Source organism: Egretta garzetta, unplaced genomic scaffold (genome assembly GCF_000687185.1).
Source record: "Egretta garzetta isolate BGI_Z169 unplaced genomic scaffold, ASM68718v1 scaffold85, whole genome shotgun sequence".
Taxonomy (NCBI): Eukaryota; Metazoa; Chordata; class Aves; order Pelecaniformes; family Ardeidae; genus Egretta; species Egretta garzetta.
In genome coordinates, this window is record NW_009259718.1 from 3,762,302 (window position 1) to 3,780,641 (window position 18,340).

The window sequence follows — 18,340 nt, forward strand, 5'->3', positions numbered from 1 at the left end:
GTGGAGGGGGAGGAGCGAGAGGAGGCGGCGGCGGCGGCGCTGTCGGAGCAGGAGGAGGAAGCGCAGGTGAGGGAGGCGGCCTGGGCACCCCCCGGCTGCGGCCCGGCCGACCCTGGCGTTGAGCTCTCTCCTTCCCTCCCAGGCGCTGGCCCCGCGTCCCCTGACGGAGGAGGCCCTGAAGGAGGGCCTCTCCCTCCTCTGTAAGACCGGCAATGGCCTGGCCCACGCCTACGTGAAATTTGAAGCCAAATACAAGTGAGTGCGCAACCCCCGCCCCAGGAGAAGGCACCCTCCTCCCCGGGCATCCATGGGGCAGCCGTGCCCTAAGGCCACTGGTGACCTTACCCCTCTGGTGTGGGGCAGGAGTGTTTCCAGGCTGTGTTGTCCAGCTGCCAGGCTTCCAGTCTGTGCCTCAGCATAGCTGGTCTGTCCTCAGCCCTGAGCTGGGGACTTCCTCCACCATAGCCAGATGGACTCCCCCTAGACTGAGGGGAGCCTGCCCATCCATCCCCCTGGACTGTGGGGATCCCTAGAGGGACCTGAACAGGGTGACCTCCTCACGGTCACTTTGAGAAATATCCATTAAGCATCTCTTTTGTTAACTGCTAACCTTTAAGGCATGCGCTTGTAAATACAGTGCCACATTGGCCTGGGGACAGTTCGGAGCCTCAGCCTCATCAGTACACCCACATATCCCCAGACCTAACTAACAGGCCTCAGTAAGACCCTGTCTTTCGGCAGCCTCATAGGTATCTCAGTCTGCTTTTTCCCACTAGGAAAGTCCTTCCACACAGTCCTTGGTACCGCCACTACTGTCTAACAGAGCCATCCCCCAACCTTATCCTCTTTTCTGCTCGGTTCTGCCCTCTCCTGACAGCTACAGTTCAATGGGAAGAAGTCCTCCCCTGCCAGGAAAGCAGGTCCGATCTTACCATTCGGCCTTGTTTACAGACTATTCAGCCTGTCCCTACCGCCTGCCTTTTTTCCTCCTTCTCTCCAGCAAGGCTTCCTAGGACAGCAGGGAAGTGGAAGAGGAAGATGCCCTCCCTCCAGTAGTGGTGAGGAGCAAACTGAAAGCTGGTAGCAGGGAGAAATACTAGAGATGTTTTATTCACATCCTCCCTCCCACAGGGACTTGACAGACATCAGCCTCCTTGAATGCTTCATTCATCTGCGGTATGTGGATTTGTCAGGAAACAAGCTGCAAGATTTGTCTCCACTGAGCAACTTAACCCACCTGCTTTGGCTGAAGGTGGATGGGAATCTGCTTACCAGTGCCTGCCTGCAGGAGCTGCCCTACCTCCAGATCATCAGCTTTGCTCACAACCGCATTGAGGATATGGAGGGCATTACTCACCCCCGCTTAGCCAACCTCAGCCTGAAAGGTGATACAGACCACCTCTCTTCATTCTTGTGCACATAGGATGTTCTCTTTGGGTGGGATTAACTCTCTTGTTGTTCCTTCCTCCTCTGGCACTCAGGAAATAAAATCCAGACAGCTCTGGGCCTGAGTCATGGCCGATTGTTCAACCTGGAGATGCTGGAGCTGCGAGGAAACATGCTAGAGACCACAGCAGGGCTCAATCTTCCCAAGCTCAAGAACCTCTACCTGGTAAGGGATCAACCAGCTAGGGGAGTGGGACAGAGCCACTGCAGAGCCTGGCACCTCCAGCCACTGGGAGGAGGCTGTCCCCTCCCCTCAAAGCAGCATAATCTTCGTGCTAGCCCTTTCAGTTCAATCTTCTCAGCCCAAGAGAGGAACAGACTTCAGAGAGCTAGAGACAAAATCACTTCTTTGGGGTAGCTCCTTCTACTCTGTCTGCCCAGATAGAGCGAAGGGAGTAGCCACTGACCATTATTCCTCTGCAGAGAGCGGAGGAGTCGGCACTGTTCAGTGCCTTGGGTTCTTCCCTCCTGGCCTCCTACGGGAGAGCAGTATTCCCTTCTGGCAGTGTTAGGCAAGCCTGTATTCTGTGCATCCCAGCACCCTCGGAGGTCAGTGGGGAAGGCAACAGGTTTGCTCTGGGTGATAGGGGGAGATGATGCCTTTTTCCCCTCTCTGATGGGCCTAATCAAATACTGGTTTAAAACCAGCACAATTACATGATTCACACCTTCAGCTGCCAAAAAATAAACTGATTGAACATTGCAGTGAAACTAAGGTAGGAGAAGCAATTGCCTAATACCATAAACAATTACTTCATGGAACATTTACTCCTGGAGATGCAAGCAAAGAAAGTATGTATGGCTTAGTCCCATGCATCACACAGTGCTACAGCTTGTGAAGACTGGATAGGTGTCCTGAGTCACTACCTCTTAAAAAGCTGTTAAAGATGATAAAGGCTTTGAAAAGCTATATGGTTTCTTTTCATCAAGACTCCCAGGCAGAACACATTGAGGAGATTGCTTGCTCAGATTGTCTGCAATTTTTCTGGTGGAAACAGATTTTTGGGCTAGAGGTGCTGGAAGAAGGGATGAAGTGGATAAGTCACTAGATATAATACAGAATTTCAAAGTAAAACCAGTCACTTTCATGAATGATTGGAAGGAAGCAAAGCACCTGTGTTTAAGGAAGGTTCCTGGCACTATTGAGGAATTTCTGAGCTGCACATATGAAGTAGGCAAATTGCAAGACGTGTTTATTAAAACGAGAACAACTGACTCATTTCTCAGGAATCTTGGGGCTTGAATTTGTCTCCCATGTCTGCCTGCTCACTAAATCATTTTGGAGGGGGGTCTCTCCTAGTACTGCTTTGCTTTCTGTATAAAGATTTTGGTATTACTTCAGCCATGGGTAGATGAAACTGATGCCTCAAGGACAGGTTTCAAGACAAAGGGTTCCATTTAAAGGACCTGAACCAAATTTGGTTACTATGTGGCATAGTTGCAGATGAAATTCAGCATTAAAAAAATTATACCTACCAGCAGGAAGACTACGAGCTGGCTGCTTACTATGTAGCACTCTGTATCAGTTGGAGGATCACTGCTGTCAGTAGGGCTGTGCTGGTTCCTGGTCATTGTCCAGCAGTGGTGACAAAGGCTAGCTAGGGCAAGGTCAGGCATGCAGGAAGGGCAGAGGGAATCTTGGGGAACATATTATAGTAGCTTTCCATAAGAAATGGTGGCATCACATCTATGTGACAAACTAGTATCTAAGGTAAGGTGATGATTTAATTAAAGTATTCATATGGAACGTCCTTTGATTTAGGGAAAAAAAAACACCCCTGAAAAAAATCCGTTCTGCATTTGTCCTGTTAGTGCTTGCAGGGCCAGAGCTGTTAAACTAATCACTCTGAAGTAATGAAGAAAGTGAGAGTGGTGGGAGGTTGCTATTCATTTTACAGACCAGTGGTCTGCGAGCTCCCCACCCCATTTCCCACACCAGCTCCTGATTTCCTCTGAGGTACAATTGATTAATCCTTCCTGGTTGCTAAATCTCTTCACATGACCTTTGCCACATCTCCAACTTTCCTCTTTTTGTCCTTGTGTTACCCTCTTTACTTGGCCCAGCTGGTCCAGACTTCTTCCTCTCCAGTTTCCATCAGTCCTCCTTTTCTACAAAACGTCCTTTTCCTGAGTGACCAGGTCCTAAACTGTTCTCTCTTCCCACCAGTTCAGCCTGTGCCCCTTTCATTAGCCTCAGGCACCGGCCACATCACTGCCTGGGTACCAACAAGGAAAAGAGAGCACAGCGGCACCGCTCTCCCCATTTCCTGTGCAGGTATCTGCATCCTTAGAGACCACATCCCTGAGCCACAATCGCAAGCGAAGCCCTGCACAGCTCCAGGCTGGAGAACATGGCAGGGAGGTTGTAGTTACCAGGCATGTTCCAAACTTGGCTGCACAAGGCGGTGAGCAGCCTGACCTAACGTTGATGTGGTGAGCCCGGGGTTGGGCAGGAGACCTCTCATGATCTTCTCCAGCCGAGATCCCCCTGTGAAACTATTGCTGACATTCAGAGCTTCGAATTGCTCTGTGTCATAACTCACATCACAGTGAAGCAAATGAAATTCAGTGATGAGGAATTCTCAACTGAAGGGACACGTTCTTCCTGCTGTAAGATTGTCAGATTTGTTGCAAGAAGGTGCGCTTATGGATGGGCAACAACAGTTACACCAGGAAATGCTTGAAATTAAACCAAACAACAACCCCCACTCCCCTGCAACTTCTCTCAGGAACACTCAGCCTGCTTCTGCTCCTGGAGGAGCAGAAGGGGAGACTGCTTGGTAGTAGATTTCCCCCTCAAGAGAAGTAGCTGACACTGGAAGATCCCTGGACTACATGGACTATGTGACTGAGAGGGGCTGGTTATTCGTCCTTTAAATACGCTTGTTTCAGGCTTGGGTCCGTGCTTTCCCCCCCTGCACTGTTGCTCTCTGAGGCCTTAGGGACTCAGATTCAGCACTGCCATGGAAGGGGGTGCAGCGCTGGCAGTGGAGTATGCATCTGGGGTGGTCTATTCTCAGTCATCAAGTGATGCTGCAGGAAACACTTTTTCAGCAGACTTTTGGCCCTTGAATCTGAATACTTAGCACCCATTTGGGCAAGACCCTGAGTAACCCGATCCAGCGTCAGAGAAGGCTGTGTGATGAGTGGTAGGGAGTCTGAAGGGTAGAAAGAGCTTTAAAGGCCAGAAATAACTGCTGCTCACTCTCCCCCTTTTGCCTCTTCTCTTCCTGCCTCCCTGGTGCTCAGGCCCGGAACACCATTCAGAGCCTTGAAGGCCTTGAGGTGCTGGGGCAGCTGACAACTCTGCACTTGCGTGACAACCAGATTGAGACCCTGGATGGATTCAGCAGTAGCATGAAGTGCCTGCAGTACCTCAATCTACGGTAGGTCCTCCCTGCGCTCTGTCAGGACCAGAGACTCCTTTGTCAGGCTGTACTCCCATTTAGGTCTTTAGGATTTTCTGGTTCCTTCGGAGGTTGAAGATCTGATGGGAATGGGTTGATCTTTACCGTCCTTAACTGGTGTTCGGTGCTCAGCTGACTAGGAGTATAACCACCAGGACCTTTCCTGGGTTTCTCAGAAAACAGCTACCTCTGCAGTCACTCTCAGACCCCACCTCATACTTTTTATTCCTTGCCATAACTCCTTTGGAGCCCTCTCTGCATTGTTCTCTGTGTCCCAGACAGGACCACAAGTGCCCTTTACTTTTCAGCATTTGCCATACAGGGCAATGGTGATATCACACAATTCAGTGGACTGTTTGAGCACAGAGAACTCTAGAGATGTCCTCTTTGTCCCTCAGCCTGGGGAGCTGCAGGCAGATCAGGATCTCAGATCACAGGCCTGCGGTCTAAGGTCTACAGTCTATCATGCTGCTAAATTTTGCTTTGTCTGTGTTGTGGTTTAACCCGGCAGGCAGCTGAACACCACACAGCCACTCGCTCACTCCCCCCCCGTTCAGTGGGTTGGGGGAGAGAATCAGAAGAAAAGTAAAACCTGTGGGTTGAGATAAAGGCAGTTTGATAAAACAGCAGAAGAAAATAATAACATTATTAATAATAATAAAATATAGAAAACAAGTGATGCACAATGCAACTGCTCACCACCCACTGACCAATACCCAGCCTGTCCCCAAGCAGCGATCCCTCTCCTCCCAGCCAACTCCCCCCAGGCATGACATCACATGGTACAGAACAGCCCTTTGCCCAGTGGGGGTCAGCTGTCCCGGCTGCGCCCCCTCCCACCTTCTTGTGCACCCGGCAGAGCAGGGGAAGCTGAGAAGTCCTTGACAAGTGTAAGCCCTGCTCAGCAACAACTAAACCATCAGTGTGTTATCAACATTCTTCTAGTACTAAATCCAAACCACAGCACAATGCCAGCTAGTAGGAAGAAAATTAACTCTGTCCCACCCAAAACCAGGACAGTCTGTCTTGTCAGCTTACTGTTCCGAAGGGACCTCACTACTTGCATGTGTCTCTTTCCCCTGCTCTCTGTGATTCCTCTTCTTCAGGAACAACGGGATCAGTAGCCTTCAGGAGGTGGCAAAACTGCAGGTCCTCCCCACGCTGCAGGCGCTGGTACTGTTGGACAATCCATGCTCTGATGAGCCCAATTACCGTCTGGAGGTCCTGATCCTGCTGCCTCACCTGCAACGCCTTGACAAGGAATTATTTGAGCAAGATGAGCGGGCAGAGGCGAACAAAATCTGTCGGAAAAGACAGGAAGAAGGAAAGGTGAGGACAGCACGGCAGGGGGAGGAGAAGGAAGTGAAGGGAAGAGGATTACACATACATGGTGATCAAACCTCTCCTCCTCTAGGTAACCTGAGGAGAAGGCTGAGGGAGGTCAGTCCTAGGGGCAGAGGAGCCTGAAACAGAGACCGGGCTTCGCAACCTGATTGCGATGGCCAGCATGGCAGCCCTACTGCCGCTCCTGACCCCACTAGCAGAGCAGAGCGGTGGAATGGGGAAAGGAGTCAGGCGTCGAGCCATTTAACTTCTCCCTCTTTCCTTCTTCAGGAAATGGAGGCATCTCTCCAGGGTGATGTGGACGAGTGACCCTTGGCCCTAACACCTGTTCCCAGAGCTGGTCAAGATTTGGAGGTGCCTTCCCCCTCCACGTGTGCCTGGGAAGGTGGGAGCTGCAGGTAGCAGAGCCACCTTCACCTCATTTTGCCCCCGGAGAAAAGGGGAGGGCTACCCACCCTGGTCCTGGAAGCTGCCCTGAGGCACTGCAGTGGTTTTGCAGTCACTGCGCTCACACGCTCTATTCTCAGTAGGCCCGAGAGGGAAAAGGGGGAGAGTTACAGGTTCTGCGGTTCAACTCACGGCTCCCCAAAACCCTACAAGATTTCCTGATTTGAATAAAAACAATTAATGAGCCTGGGATGACTGGAGCTGTTTATCCTGCACGCCCACTGCTATTCCCTGGCGCTCTCGCCCTTGCCTGTCTGCGCCTCTCCCCTGCCTGCCTCCCGCTCTCCCCCCTCTCCATCCTCTACGTGCTGTTTGCGAAGCTTTGCTAAACCCTGACTCATCGCCGCTCCGGGTCACATGCTGCCGGCCCGGCCCCATCGGGGGCGTCTCCATCCCGCCGAGGTAAGTGCCCTCCCCACGGCCAGCACCCCCCCGCACCCCACACCCCCCGAGCACGCAGGTCTCTGCTCCCCACCCTGTGCCCTCCAGACCCCACACGCACCGCGGGGTCCCTGCGGAGAAGGACCACGGTGAGCGGCGTTAACAACTGAACTCCCCGCACTTCCTCCCCCTGCTCCTCCCACCTCTTTCTCCTCACCCCCCCACCCTTCTCACTTTTCTTTCGTATTTTAATTTCAGGTACTCCCTCCTTCCCTACCCGCGGCGAGCATCGTTTCAGATGTGAACCTAGGGAATTGCAGGAGGGGGGCAACCAAGAAGCAAGGGTGGTGCTCCCGAGGGCATTGCCGGGAGGTGCTGCGGGACGGAGCTTTACCTGGGGGAGGCGGGGGCGGAAGGGGGGAGGAGGCAAAGCTCAGTTTGGGCACCGCTGGGGAAAGGACCCAGCCTCGGCGCAGAGCAGCCCCCCAGCCTCCCGAGGTGTCGACATAAACACCGGCGCTCAGCCGGGTCCCAGGGAGAGGGAGGGAGGAGAGGGGGTGTTTTCCTATCTGCACAGCCCCACACCACACAGGGGAGGGGGGGCAGCAAGGAGAGGAGGTGACAGTCAAGCAAGCAATAGCTGCATCAGCCACGACACTGCAGCAGTGCGGGCTTCCTGGGAGCAGTGCCCAGCCCGGGGGAACCGCAGCAGCACACGGGACTGGTGGCGCTGGCTTGGGGGGAAAAGGTCTTCGCCGTGCTGGCCTGCCGGGCGGGGAGGGGAACGGCTGCAGCCCGAGCTCCAGCGAGGCGATGCCCTGGCAGCACGCAGTGCCACGAAGCAGTGCCCACAGGAAGGCACTGCAGCAGTGCCAGTCTCCCGGGGTGCCCTGCCCAGACCCTGTGTGAGGGAGGCTGCCCAGCCTCCAGCCTGGCTCCTCTCTCCTCCTCACTCTGGTCTACAGGCTGTGGCTCCATCCCAATCCCTTATCCCAGCTTATCCGCCTCTGACCTCCTTTCAGGACAGTGCAGCTGATGCTGGGGATTTGAGGGTGGTTCTTTGCACTGCTCAAAGGAGGGCACACGCAGGGGGACATGGGGCAGCAACACCAGTGGTGAAAGGGATGTGAAAGACTTAGAGAGGAGAAGAGGTCAAGTGCAAGATGGGCTGGGGCAGGCAAGGCTGGATTTGGGCTGGTCATTTGGCTTCCTCGGAGCTGGCCCCAACAGGGGCAGCTGGATGGGGGCAGAGGGATGTGACCACCTAAGCAGAGAGGCACTGCATCTGGCACAGATCTTGCTGTCAAAGATCGTTGTCATGGGGTCCTGTTCCTCTCTCCCCCACGGAGGCTGCTGGGGCATGGCCAGGGCACTGCTGCAAAGGAAGCTCACAGCCGCACGGGCACGGCTCCGGAGGAAGTTCCCCGCGGCGTCTGCCAGATGGCGTGAGGAGTGCTGCCAAAGCGGCTCATGGGGGATCCCAGCCCAGATGGACATGATGGAGGGCCCTGCGCAGGCTCCAGAGAGCCCTGGTGTCGCTGACTGAAACTCCCCAGTACGGCAAGCCCTCACCAAAACTTCAGAGGAGCGCAATTTCCTCATGCCCATGTGATTTCCACCCACCCGAGGCAATGGGCTCGAGAGCCGACTCCGGCTTCCCCCAGCCTGCTTCTTAGCTCCCCTCAGGAGCTGTGATGTGCTGTTTGCAGCACCCCCTGCCCTGCCCCACATGCCCCCCCCCGGCCCCATGCTGAGCCCCTGTGCTGGCTGTACCCCTGCCAGGTGATCACAGGCACCATGGCTCTGGCTGGGGCCCTGGGGTTACCCTGGGCCCGGCCTCTGCACCGAGTTTTGTGTGGGTGCAGCCCTGCTCAGGGTTGGGTGAATCGTCTGTGGGAGCCGGGGGAGGAAAACCTGGCTGGGGCTGGGTGCGTGGGGTGACACCTACCTCGCTGCTGCTCCCTCTCTGGGGGGAATGCAGCTCCCTGGAATTGCACAGCCCCATGGCAGGGGGAATAAGAAGGTGGGACGGGGGTGAATGAGGTTTTTTGGACCCTCTAGGGACCAAACTTCAGCAACAGAAGCTCTTTCAAATAGCCGTCCTCACCCACCAGCCTGTTTTCCACTTCAGGTTTAATCAGGCGCCCCCAAACGCCATTTTCCTCACCCTCCTCTTCCAACAGAGACACCTCCTGGTCTCATCTGCTTCCCCATCTTGGGAGTGGAGCGAAGGGTCGGGAGCGGGGCCCAGCCCCTGTGTTCAGGCAGGGCCAGGTCCCTCTTCCCTTCAGAGCCCTCTCCCAGTCTGAGGCACCACGGCCCTCAGCACAAGATGGCTCCTCGGGCTGCTGGCCTCCTCCTCGCTCCCATTGCCTCAGCACAACCGGACCCAGCATCACCTCACAGGGGAGACGGGAAGGCTGAGCCGGGTGCTCGGCTGGGGGTCTGCGAGAGGCGGGGATGGGGCAGCTCTGCCCCAGGCAGCTGCTGCGCTCGGCTGGCTCCCTGCCCGCCGCACACGGACACAGCGGCCGCTCGCTGCCTGGCCCTGGCAGGGACTGTCCTTGCCTCCCGGCAAGGGGAAAGGAGACGCCGGGAGCTGGTGCCCTGTCCTTGGCGCTGGGGCCGGGGGCACTTCCCGTCTGTGCCAGCTGATCCCTCCCTCTCCGCTGCCCATGGATGCTGTGGCACCCTCCCTGTCTCTGCCACCCAGGCTCGTATCCCACTTGTGAGACCTGAGAAGGGGCAGTGCTCAGCTGCACAGGGAGAGAGAAAGCTCCCAGTTTGTCATCTGCAGCAAAGGGATGGAATAACTTCAAATAGATAACCAGTCCCTAGACAAAATGTGGGTAGATTCACATAGTTTGGGTTTTAATAGCACTTTCTAAATTTCCTTGAGCCAATAGTTTTAGCTCCATCTCCTAAGGTCGCTCTTCCTTGAGCTCCCTTCTCTCTCTTGGAGTCTTGTCTAGACACGAGAAGGGCGAGCACCACATCCTGGGGCCTCCCAGGGCTGAACATGTCCTCTCCTCTCCTCTCCTCAGACTCACCATGGCAGTCGAGAGGATCCACGCCCGCGAGATCCTGGATTCCCGTGGGAACCCCACCGTTGAGGTGGACCTGTACACACACAAAGGTACGCGGGTGAGGACGAGAGATGGAGGGGAAGTCCTGCCCACCCTGGCGGAGCTGGCACTGCACGGCAGCCTGGCACGCTCTGCTGAGAGCATGGAGGGTCTCTTCCAGTGAAGCCCTGGCAGACAGCAAGCTGGGGGAAGAGGCAGAGACCAAAACTCTGCTTGTGCATGTGCTCAGCAGCTCCGGACATGTGTTGGGCAAATCACGACGAGGCAGCTGGCTGCCATGTTACATGACTTGAGCCATGTGCCTGCTACTAGCAGGGTCGAAAAGTTTTGTTAACATAAATACATTTACCTTCCTGTCATATCCCCGCAATGCCCTTCTGCAGCAATGCTTTTAGGCCTGGGACACAGTAAAAGTTTGGAAACACATCCATGGCCATGCTCATGAGGCAGGGTGAGGTTTGTCCCTGAGATCTCTGTGCAGGCATGTAGGTGCACATGTTTCTCACCTGGAGGAGCTGCATCTAGGCCCAAAGCTAGGTGGGCTGAGGGGTGAAGTACAGTGAGGGGCCAGAGCAGGCATCTGACCAGTCTCTTCCTTCTTCACCGAGGCAGAAACCCAGCCCCAGTCTGAGGGGGAGGCAGCCGCTGGTGGCTGTGGGTCAGGCTGCCTCTGGGACCAGCAGGAGGGCTGAGGAGCCAGACTTCCACGCTTCCACCCGTCATCCATAGTTCTGGGATCAGTGTGGACTTCTGGATGCCTGAGATCCAGGTTTCTCAGTCTGGAAGGCCTGGGTGCATTTATTTCTGCCACCCTGGTGCTCCACCTCCAAGAGGTGCTCCACCTCTGAGAAGACCAGCCATGAGCAACCAGCCAGCAGGGCCATGTGTTTGCACAAGTGATTGCCACATCCATTCCCCCAAAAGCAGGAGAGAAGCAGGTGCATGAAGGTTTTCCCTCCTTTTCACCCTCTGCTCATCTCACCCCCATGTTTTGCTGTTTCCCAGGCATGTTTCGAGCAGCGGTCCCCAGCGGTGCATCCACTGGTATCTACGAAGCGCTGGAGCTGCGAGACAATGACAAGTCACGTTTCCTCGGAAAAGGTGGGGAGATGCCTGCTCCGCACCCCATCCCCGGGGCTGCCTGTGCGTGGGGCTCCGCTGGAGGGTACCGCTCATCCGATGGCGTGATGTGGATGTGTCCCACTGCCGTCAGGGAGACCACAGAGGCACAGACCTAGCATAAAGTGAAAGATCAGGCCCCAATCTTCCCTTGCTGTCTCCATCTCTCAGTCTATCGGTCCTCTCCCTCCCTCTTTCCACTCTCCTCTTTGCCTCACCCTCTCTCTCTCTCTCTCTCTCTCTCTCTCTCTGCTGGGCCCCTTCTTTAGGGGTCCTGCAGGCCGTGGATCATATCAACAGCACTGTCGCCCCAGCTCTCGTGGGCTCTGTAAGGATTTCTCTTTGTTCTTCCTTGTCCAACGCTTACTCTGGTCTGTCTCTGTCCCCCGATCTCTGTTTCTGCCTCTCTTCATCTCACTGGGTTAACAGACATAGCGATGCTCTCTGTGAACCTGGGCACACCCCTCCTGCCCTCCATGCCTGTATGTGTCCACAGCGACCTTTTCTCTTGGGCGGAAACAATTTAACGCTATCTGGTCCACCGCAGCATCTGTACTGCCTAACTAGTCCCCTTGATCCTCCCAGTAGAGCTCTCTCCCTCTTTCAGGTGTGCTCCTCCTTAAACACTGAACCTCATCCACATGTCTGTGGCCTCACACCAGTTCGTCCCACCCAGGATGCATGGTGTGATGAGCAATGACCCTACCGTGCAAGGTCTGGCAGCTCCCCCGGCACAGCCTTGTGGAGCAGTGGTGCCACATCTGCAACCTGTTTACACCTGAAGACCTGGAGCCTGCTCTGAGGAGAGCTGAGCTGAAGCCACACGTTATACCCCATGCAGCCCGAGAGGGGGTCTGGCTGAGAGCCCAGCTCTCTTTGCTGCTGTAAAACACCCGGCCTCGTGGAGGGCTGCCTGTGTTGGGCCTAATCCTGCTCTCCACCTTGCTCCGGGGGCCAGCTCCATCCAGTCTACATTCGCTTGCTTGGGGTTGAGCATGTACTGTTGTTCTGCCTAGCTTCTGTGGGGCCACAGCACCACAAAGCTCCCTGGAAGCTGTCAAAAGGCCAGGTAAATCCCCAGGGGAGTCCAGTGTCCCCAGCAATGCATGGCCTTGCCTGGGCTGCTGCTGGTCCCCTCTCCAGTGCGGGTACATCTACACTGCACTGCAGCAACACCGTCATGGTTACCTAACTTAACTATATACCGAGACACTAATTTCCAGAGCTTTGTGTGTATATGTTCCCCCACAAGCTAAAAAGGTCCCTGTACCCCCAGCTTCTCCATCAATGCCTCCTTTCTCACACCCCACAGCTCTTCTCAGCCCCCCCTCAGGAGCTGTTTCCTTCTTGCAGGGCCTCTCTGTTGTGGATCAAGAGAAGATAGATAATCTGATGCTTGAGATGGACGGCACAGAGAACAAATGTAATTAATTCCTTTTATTTGGCCTGAGGCTGCAGGGCTGGAGCAGGGGGAAGAAGGTCCTAAGGCACTATTACTGTGAAGCGTAACTCCTCCTTGGTTTTGCCCACAGCGAAGTTTGGCGCCAATGCTATCCTGGGAGTTTCGCTGGCTGTGTGCAAGGCGGGAGCTGCAGAGAAGGACGTCCCCCTGTACCGGCACATTGCTGACCTGGCCGGCAACTCTGATCTCATCCTTCCTGTGCCAGTAAGACCCCTCTGTCCTTGATACCCACCTTCAGAAACTCCAAAAGTTCAAAGGGTGTGTTATGAGGTAGAGAAGGAAGGGATATAGGACTGAAACGTCAGCTGAGTGCACTGCACTCCTCAAGGAAGCAAACCAAGGCCTGAGATTTGCCAGGTTTCCATATGGAAAAGGGGGCCCTGAGGAGGATACAGCCGAGATTGTGGTGGGGGTTGACTGAGGATCTTGCTCTTAGCACAAGAACCAGAGGGCATCATGTGAACCCTCTGGGCCACAGTTCAAAACAGGAGAATGTGGACTTGGCACCAGGGGTAGCTGCCCTGTGAAACTCCTTCACAAAGGGTGTTGTGAATGCTAAAATTTTCTTGGGGTCAAGGAGAAAGACCCTGGAAGAGAGATAGATGTAGCATTGCTGATAAATGCATACAGATAAACACAGCACAGACAGACCCATAAAAGATCTCTGAGAGGAAAAGAGGTGAAAATGCCCCCCCCAGCCATTTGCCTGGAGCCACTGTTGGAAGGAAGACACCGGGCTGTAATGTGCCTTTGATGTGATGTGTAGTAGCTGATGTGTTACGTTACCCCGTGGGATGTGGCATGAATGGGCATGGTGACTCATCTGTGAGCCTCCTCTAGGTGGTGCCAAGACCGGTTCCTTCAGCTCTGATTCTCTTACGGACTCTTCCAGGCTTTCAACGTGATCAACGGAGGTTCCCATGCAGGCAACAAACTGGCCATGCAGGAGTTCATGATCCTGCCCGTGGGAGCTGAAAGCTTCCGCGATGCCATGCGCATCGGGGCTGAAGTCTATCACAACCTCAAGAGTGTCATCAAAGAGAAGTATGGCAAAGATGCTACCAATGTGGGTGATGAGGGAGGCTTTGCCCCCAACATCCTGGAAAACAGTGAAGGTGAGAGCCTTGCAGAGATGGGGTACCCCTGCCTGCAATGCTGTGGCTTCCTACACCCAGCTCACAGCATTCACCAAAGATTGGCTCAAAATATGATGCCTCAGTGTCATTGACCTCCTGTGTTAGGGAATGGTTTCTAAGCCCCTTCTACTTGGGGTGGCATTGATCTGTCACAGCCTCTCCATTCAAACCTCACAAACATGTGCGCAGGCTTTTCCAAGGCCTTCCCCCAACTTGTCACTGAGCTGTGGATTGTACTTTGATTCCTCCTCGTCCTTTTGGACATGGCCTCTGCAGCTCCTTGGCACATTTCTGTTGCACTCTAGGCTCCCTTTCCATCACACCGTCAGACTCTCAGTGGCTCTCAGGAACCTCCCAAGGCAGGTTCCCACTGAAAGTCAGAGCTCTCTGCACAGGCTGACTCTCATGACTGAAACTTTCCTCCTCCCAGCTCTGGAGCTCCTCAAGGAAGCTATTGACAAGGCAGGCTACACGGACAAGATTGTCATCGGTATGGATGTGGCAGCCTCCGAGTTCTACCGTGATGGCAAATATGACCTGGACTTCAAGTCCCCAGATGACCCAAGCCGCTATATTTCTGCAGATGAGCTGGGTGACCTCTACCAAAGCTTTGTACGTGATTATCCAGGTGAGCTGCTGTGCTTGGCAGCAGGGAATCAGCACTGGTGTCGTATACTTAACAGGTGCATCCCCTCTGTGGTTTTGGGGTGGGAAGGGAGGCAGCTTTGACTCATGTCTCTTCTGTTGTCCCTTCAGTGGTCTCCATTGAGGATCCCTTTGACCAAGATGACTGGGAGGCCTGGTCCAAGTTCACAGCCAATGTGGGGATCCAGATAGTGGGAGACGACCTGACAGTGACAAACCCCAAGCGCATTGAGCGAGCTGTTGAAGAGAAGGCCTGCAACTGTCTCCTGCTCAAAGTCAACCAGATTGGATCTGTCACAGAGGCCATCCAAGCGTAAGTCCAGCCCCCTGCCCTTCTCCTGTGAAAGGGTTGCTGATGAACCACAGCAGGGTGTCACATGATCCATTGGATGAACAGACTTTTGTCTCTACGAGAGCGTAGGATGCTGAGGGTGGGAGAAGAGGGTGCCTGGATCTCACCTGTGCAGGTGGTGGTTGTAGGAATGGGGGCTACTGATGGCATTTCTTGCTCCTTGCAGCTGTAAGTTGGCCCAGGAGAACGGCTGGGGTGTGATGGTGAGCCACCGATCTGGGGAGACCGAAGACACCTTCATTGCTGACCTGGTTGTAGGACTGTGCACCGGGCAGGTAGGTGAGACCCAGGCCTTTTTCTGGAGGAAAGTGAAGGGGTGTGAAGGCAGAATCCCCTGCCCTGCCATGGGAAACCGGTGCAAGTTGTAACAGTGACTTACGGTGTTTGTTTTGGGGAATGCTTTACAGATAAAGACGGGTGCTCCCTGCAGGTCTGAACGCCTGGCTAAATACAACCAGCTCATGAGGTAAGGGTCTCCAGGGACAGGAACTCAGAAAAGAGAATGGGGGAGTGACTATTTGGGGTGGGAGAAGCTGAAAGCCCAAGAGTAGATGGGGCTTGTGGGGGAAATGCTATGAAGACAAGGCGCAGAGATGACAGTAGGGTCCTGGGGAGATCTCCAGAGCAGACTCCTTCCCTCCTCCTTGGCATGAGGGTGCAGCCCCACCAGCACAGCAGCTGGCAGGAGCTGAGCTCCTCTGGCCCATGTCAGCTTCCTGCCCAATGCACTGCCTCTCCGGTGTCCTGGTGCCTCCAATGCTCCCTCACAAGCAAGGGCCTGATGTGTGCCATCTCTCTCTCCTACAGGATTGAGGAAGAACTTGGCGATGAAGCACGCTTTGCCGGACACAACTTCCGCAACCCAAGTGTTCTTTGAACATTGTCCCTAGGGCACAGCCACCCTGCTGCTCTTTTCCACCTCACAGACTCTGAAGCCCCCTTCCCTCCACTGCTCCCTTTTTTGCTCTTTCTCCCCCCTCCGCCACCTGGTTCCCTCTCACCTCAAACCCCCTCAAGTTCAGGTGTCCCTGGCTAGATGTACCCAGGTGAAGGATGAGAGAGAGGCCTACACCCTGTCCCTTGCTTTGGGGTCATAAGTATTTCTGGATCTAGGCATTGTGTATCTTTTGTTTTTTTGTGCAGGGCCATGTCTGAGCCGCTCTGTTCACGTGTTAGACTACGGGAGCATGCTGCCTGGTGTGTTCCCCTTGTAAGCCGAAGCATGTGCTGTGAACATATGCGGTGTGTTTGGACAAGCGTCGCACCCGTAGCTGTGTTTGGACGAGTGTCGCCAGTGGCTCGCTCTCGTTGTGCATGTGTGTAGGTGTATGTGTAGTGGCCTACGGCGTCCTTGTGCCCCAGGCGTGTGTTTGCGCTGAGCCCTGGTGGGACCCCAGTGTCCCCTCCTTCCACCCCAAGTGCTGTGCTGTGTTGGGCTGTGCTTGCCGGCAGCTTAGCGTTGAAGTGCACTGCTGTTCCTCACTGGGTGTGCGTGCGAGTACGTGTGTGCTGTAAGTCTCCGGGTCAGCACATAGTACTGTGGGGTGATATGTTAAAACACATCCGTAAACAAACCCATGCTCTCATACGCTTCTCGTGACATTTTTCTGTTTCCTTCCCTCTTGCACTCCTTCACCCTCTCCTCCGCCCATAATGTCTGCTTCACCTTCTGGACAGCCCGTGCTCAGCTGAGCAACAACTACAACTGAGACAACTACAGATCCCTAAACTCAATTAAAATGTATTTCACACCTGAGTTCACGTGCCTTGGCCTGATGTTTCTCTCTACACACTAGTGTTCGGCAAGTGGGGACATTTTGCCATCAAAGCATGGGAGGCTCACACAGAAAGGTAACCAAAACAAGCAGAGGGGACCAGCAAGAGAAAGAAAAGGCCGGGTGCCTCCACCTCCTTCCACAGCCTTGTCCCAGCAGCCAGACTGCTCTGCCAGCCACCCAGCTGGGGAACACCGAGGGGAAGGCAGGTGGGAGGGTGGGAACTGCCCCCCGTCACCTCCACCGAATGACGTTGCGTGAAGATCTGCTGTGCAGGGATTTTAATCGTGCCCTCTTCAGGACCGGCCCCAGGCCACCTGCCCCCTTGACATCAAGTGATGGTACATCGGACCTGCAAGCCTTTGGGAGAGAAAAAGCTGATCCCCCCTCCCCCAAATGCGGCTTGCAGAGCAGTGAATGGAGGGGTAGGTGGGATGTCAGCCTCCCTCAGCTCCATCTTGTTTCACAGGGGCAATGCAGCAGTACTTGGTGAAAGTATTCCAGCTCCAGCTGGTGCCCCAGCAGGCTGAGCGCCAGCAAACCCCAGCGCCTGCTCAGCAGCGTTGTTCTGGACAGACTCCAGTCACGGTGGCGGACTGGGGGGTGCTACTGTGAGAAATCCAACCCAAGCTATGACGGCGAAGGAACGATAAAAACACCCTGCCCGCCATCACCAGCGCATGTCAGTAGCCCCTCTGTGTACTTGGGCATGCTCGGGTCCCACAAACCTCTTGCCTCACTTCACTACAGGAAGTCTCCAGACCCTCGCTGAAGCCACACTGCCTTGTCTTTCGTGATGAGCAAGGACCAGGGTAAAGACAACCTCAGTCCCCTCGACTGTGTCCTGACGCAGACTTTAAAATCGAAAGATGATGCTGTAAACCACTGGCATTTCACTACTGCTTCATACCTAAATAGCATAGAAAAGGGATTAAGTTCAAGAAGGGAAGACAAAAGGCTGTGGCACACATGACAGAAAAGCGGGTGGGAAGGAGAACGTAAGGGTGGAGACGGGGCTGGTTCCCAGGGGATCACTAGCAGGTACAGCACAAACCTCGGTGGTGACGGATAGCTTGCGTCCTGGCTGCAGCCCATCTCTCGCCCTCGGCCGCTGTCAGGTCTCCCCCTCGGCCCCTCGGAGCAGCAGTGTAGCTGCGGAGCAAAACTCACCCCAAACTCAGAGGCTGCACCCGACCGCCCGCGCGTCCAGGGTAAAGACAACCTCAGTCCCCTCGACTGTGTCCTGACGCAGACTTTAAAATCGAAAGATGATGCTGTAAACCACTGGCATTTCACTACTGCTTCATACCTAAATAGCATAGAAAAGGGATTAAGTTCAAGAAGGGAAGACAAAAGGCTGTGGCACACATGACAGAAAAGCGGGTGGGAAGGAGAACGTAAGGGTGGAGACGGGGCTGGTTCCCAGGGGATCACTAGCAGGTACAGCACAAACCTCGGTGGTGACGGATAGCTTGCGTCCTGGCTGCAGCCCATCTCTCGCCCTCGGCCGCTGTCAGGTCTCCCCCTCGGCCCCTCGGAGCAGCAGTGTAGCTGCGGAGCAAAACTCACCCCAAACTCAGAGGCTGCACCCGACAGCCAGCGCGTCCAGCTCCACACCTCACGCCCACGGGTGAACAAACCGCTGCAAACCCCGAAGATGCTGGGAGGCACACGGGAGGCCGCGTCCGCGGGGGGGTCGGCCGCAAAGGAGGAGACTGCAGCAGCCGGGCGGCGGGGCTC

General features: G+C 54.9%; 2 protein-coding genes across 3 annotated transcripts in view; both read left to right on the top strand.

Annotated features, from left to right (window-relative positions):
- Nucleotides 1-6,506, top strand: part of LRRC23 (leucine rich repeat containing 23) — a 7,034-nt gene extending 528 nt beyond the window's left edge. Inside the window, exons 2-8 of the mRNA XM_035894613.1 lie at nt 7-66; nt 143-255; nt 1,132-1,385; nt 1,482-1,612; nt 4,696-4,832; nt 5,960-6,182; nt 6,468-6,506. Of these exons, the coding sequence (XP_035750506.1) occupies nt 7-66; nt 143-255; nt 1,132-1,385; nt 1,482-1,612; nt 4,696-4,832; nt 5,960-6,182; nt 6,468-6,506 (957 nt within the window). The remainder of the gene's footprint in view (nt 1-6; nt 67-142; nt 256-1,131; nt 1,386-1,481; nt 1,613-4,695; nt 4,833-5,959; nt 6,183-6,467) is intronic.
- Nucleotides 6,507-10,076: 3,570 nt separating this feature from the next.
- ENO2 (enolase 2) lies at nt 10,077-15,724 on the top strand. Of its 2 annotated transcripts, XM_009639126.2 has the most exons (11): nt 10,077-10,161; nt 11,117-11,212; nt 11,500-11,558; nt 12,584-12,653; nt 12,763-12,896; nt 13,585-13,807; nt 14,259-14,456; nt 14,585-14,786; nt 14,992-15,100; nt 15,233-15,291; nt 15,633-15,724. In XM_009639126.2, exons 1-11 carry the CDS (start codon nt 10,077-10,079, stop codon nt 15,700-15,702), a joined length of 1,305 nt encoding a protein of 434 aa, XP_009637421.1. In that variant the 3' UTR covers nt 15,703-15,724. The 2 variants fall into 2 exon arrangements, with proteins under 2 accessions (XP_009637421.1, XP_009637422.1); XM_009639127.2 differs by lacking the exons at nt 11,500-11,558; nt 12,584-12,653.
- The last annotated feature ends 2,616 nt before the right edge of the window (nt 15,725-18,340 follow it).

Coding starts and splice junctions, on each gene's coding strand:
- ENO2 (XM_009639126.2), top strand. CDS start 10,077: ATGGCAGTCGAGAGGATCCACGCCCGCGAGATCCTGGATTCCCGTGGG. Junction 10,162..11,116: donor GGACCTGTACACACACAAAG/GTACGCGGGTGA, acceptor GCTGTTTCCCAG/GCATGTTTCGAGCAGCGGTC. Junction 15,292..15,632: donor AAATACAACCAGCTCATGAG/GTAAGGGTCTCC, acceptor TCTCTCCTACAG/GATTGAGGAAGAACTTGGCG.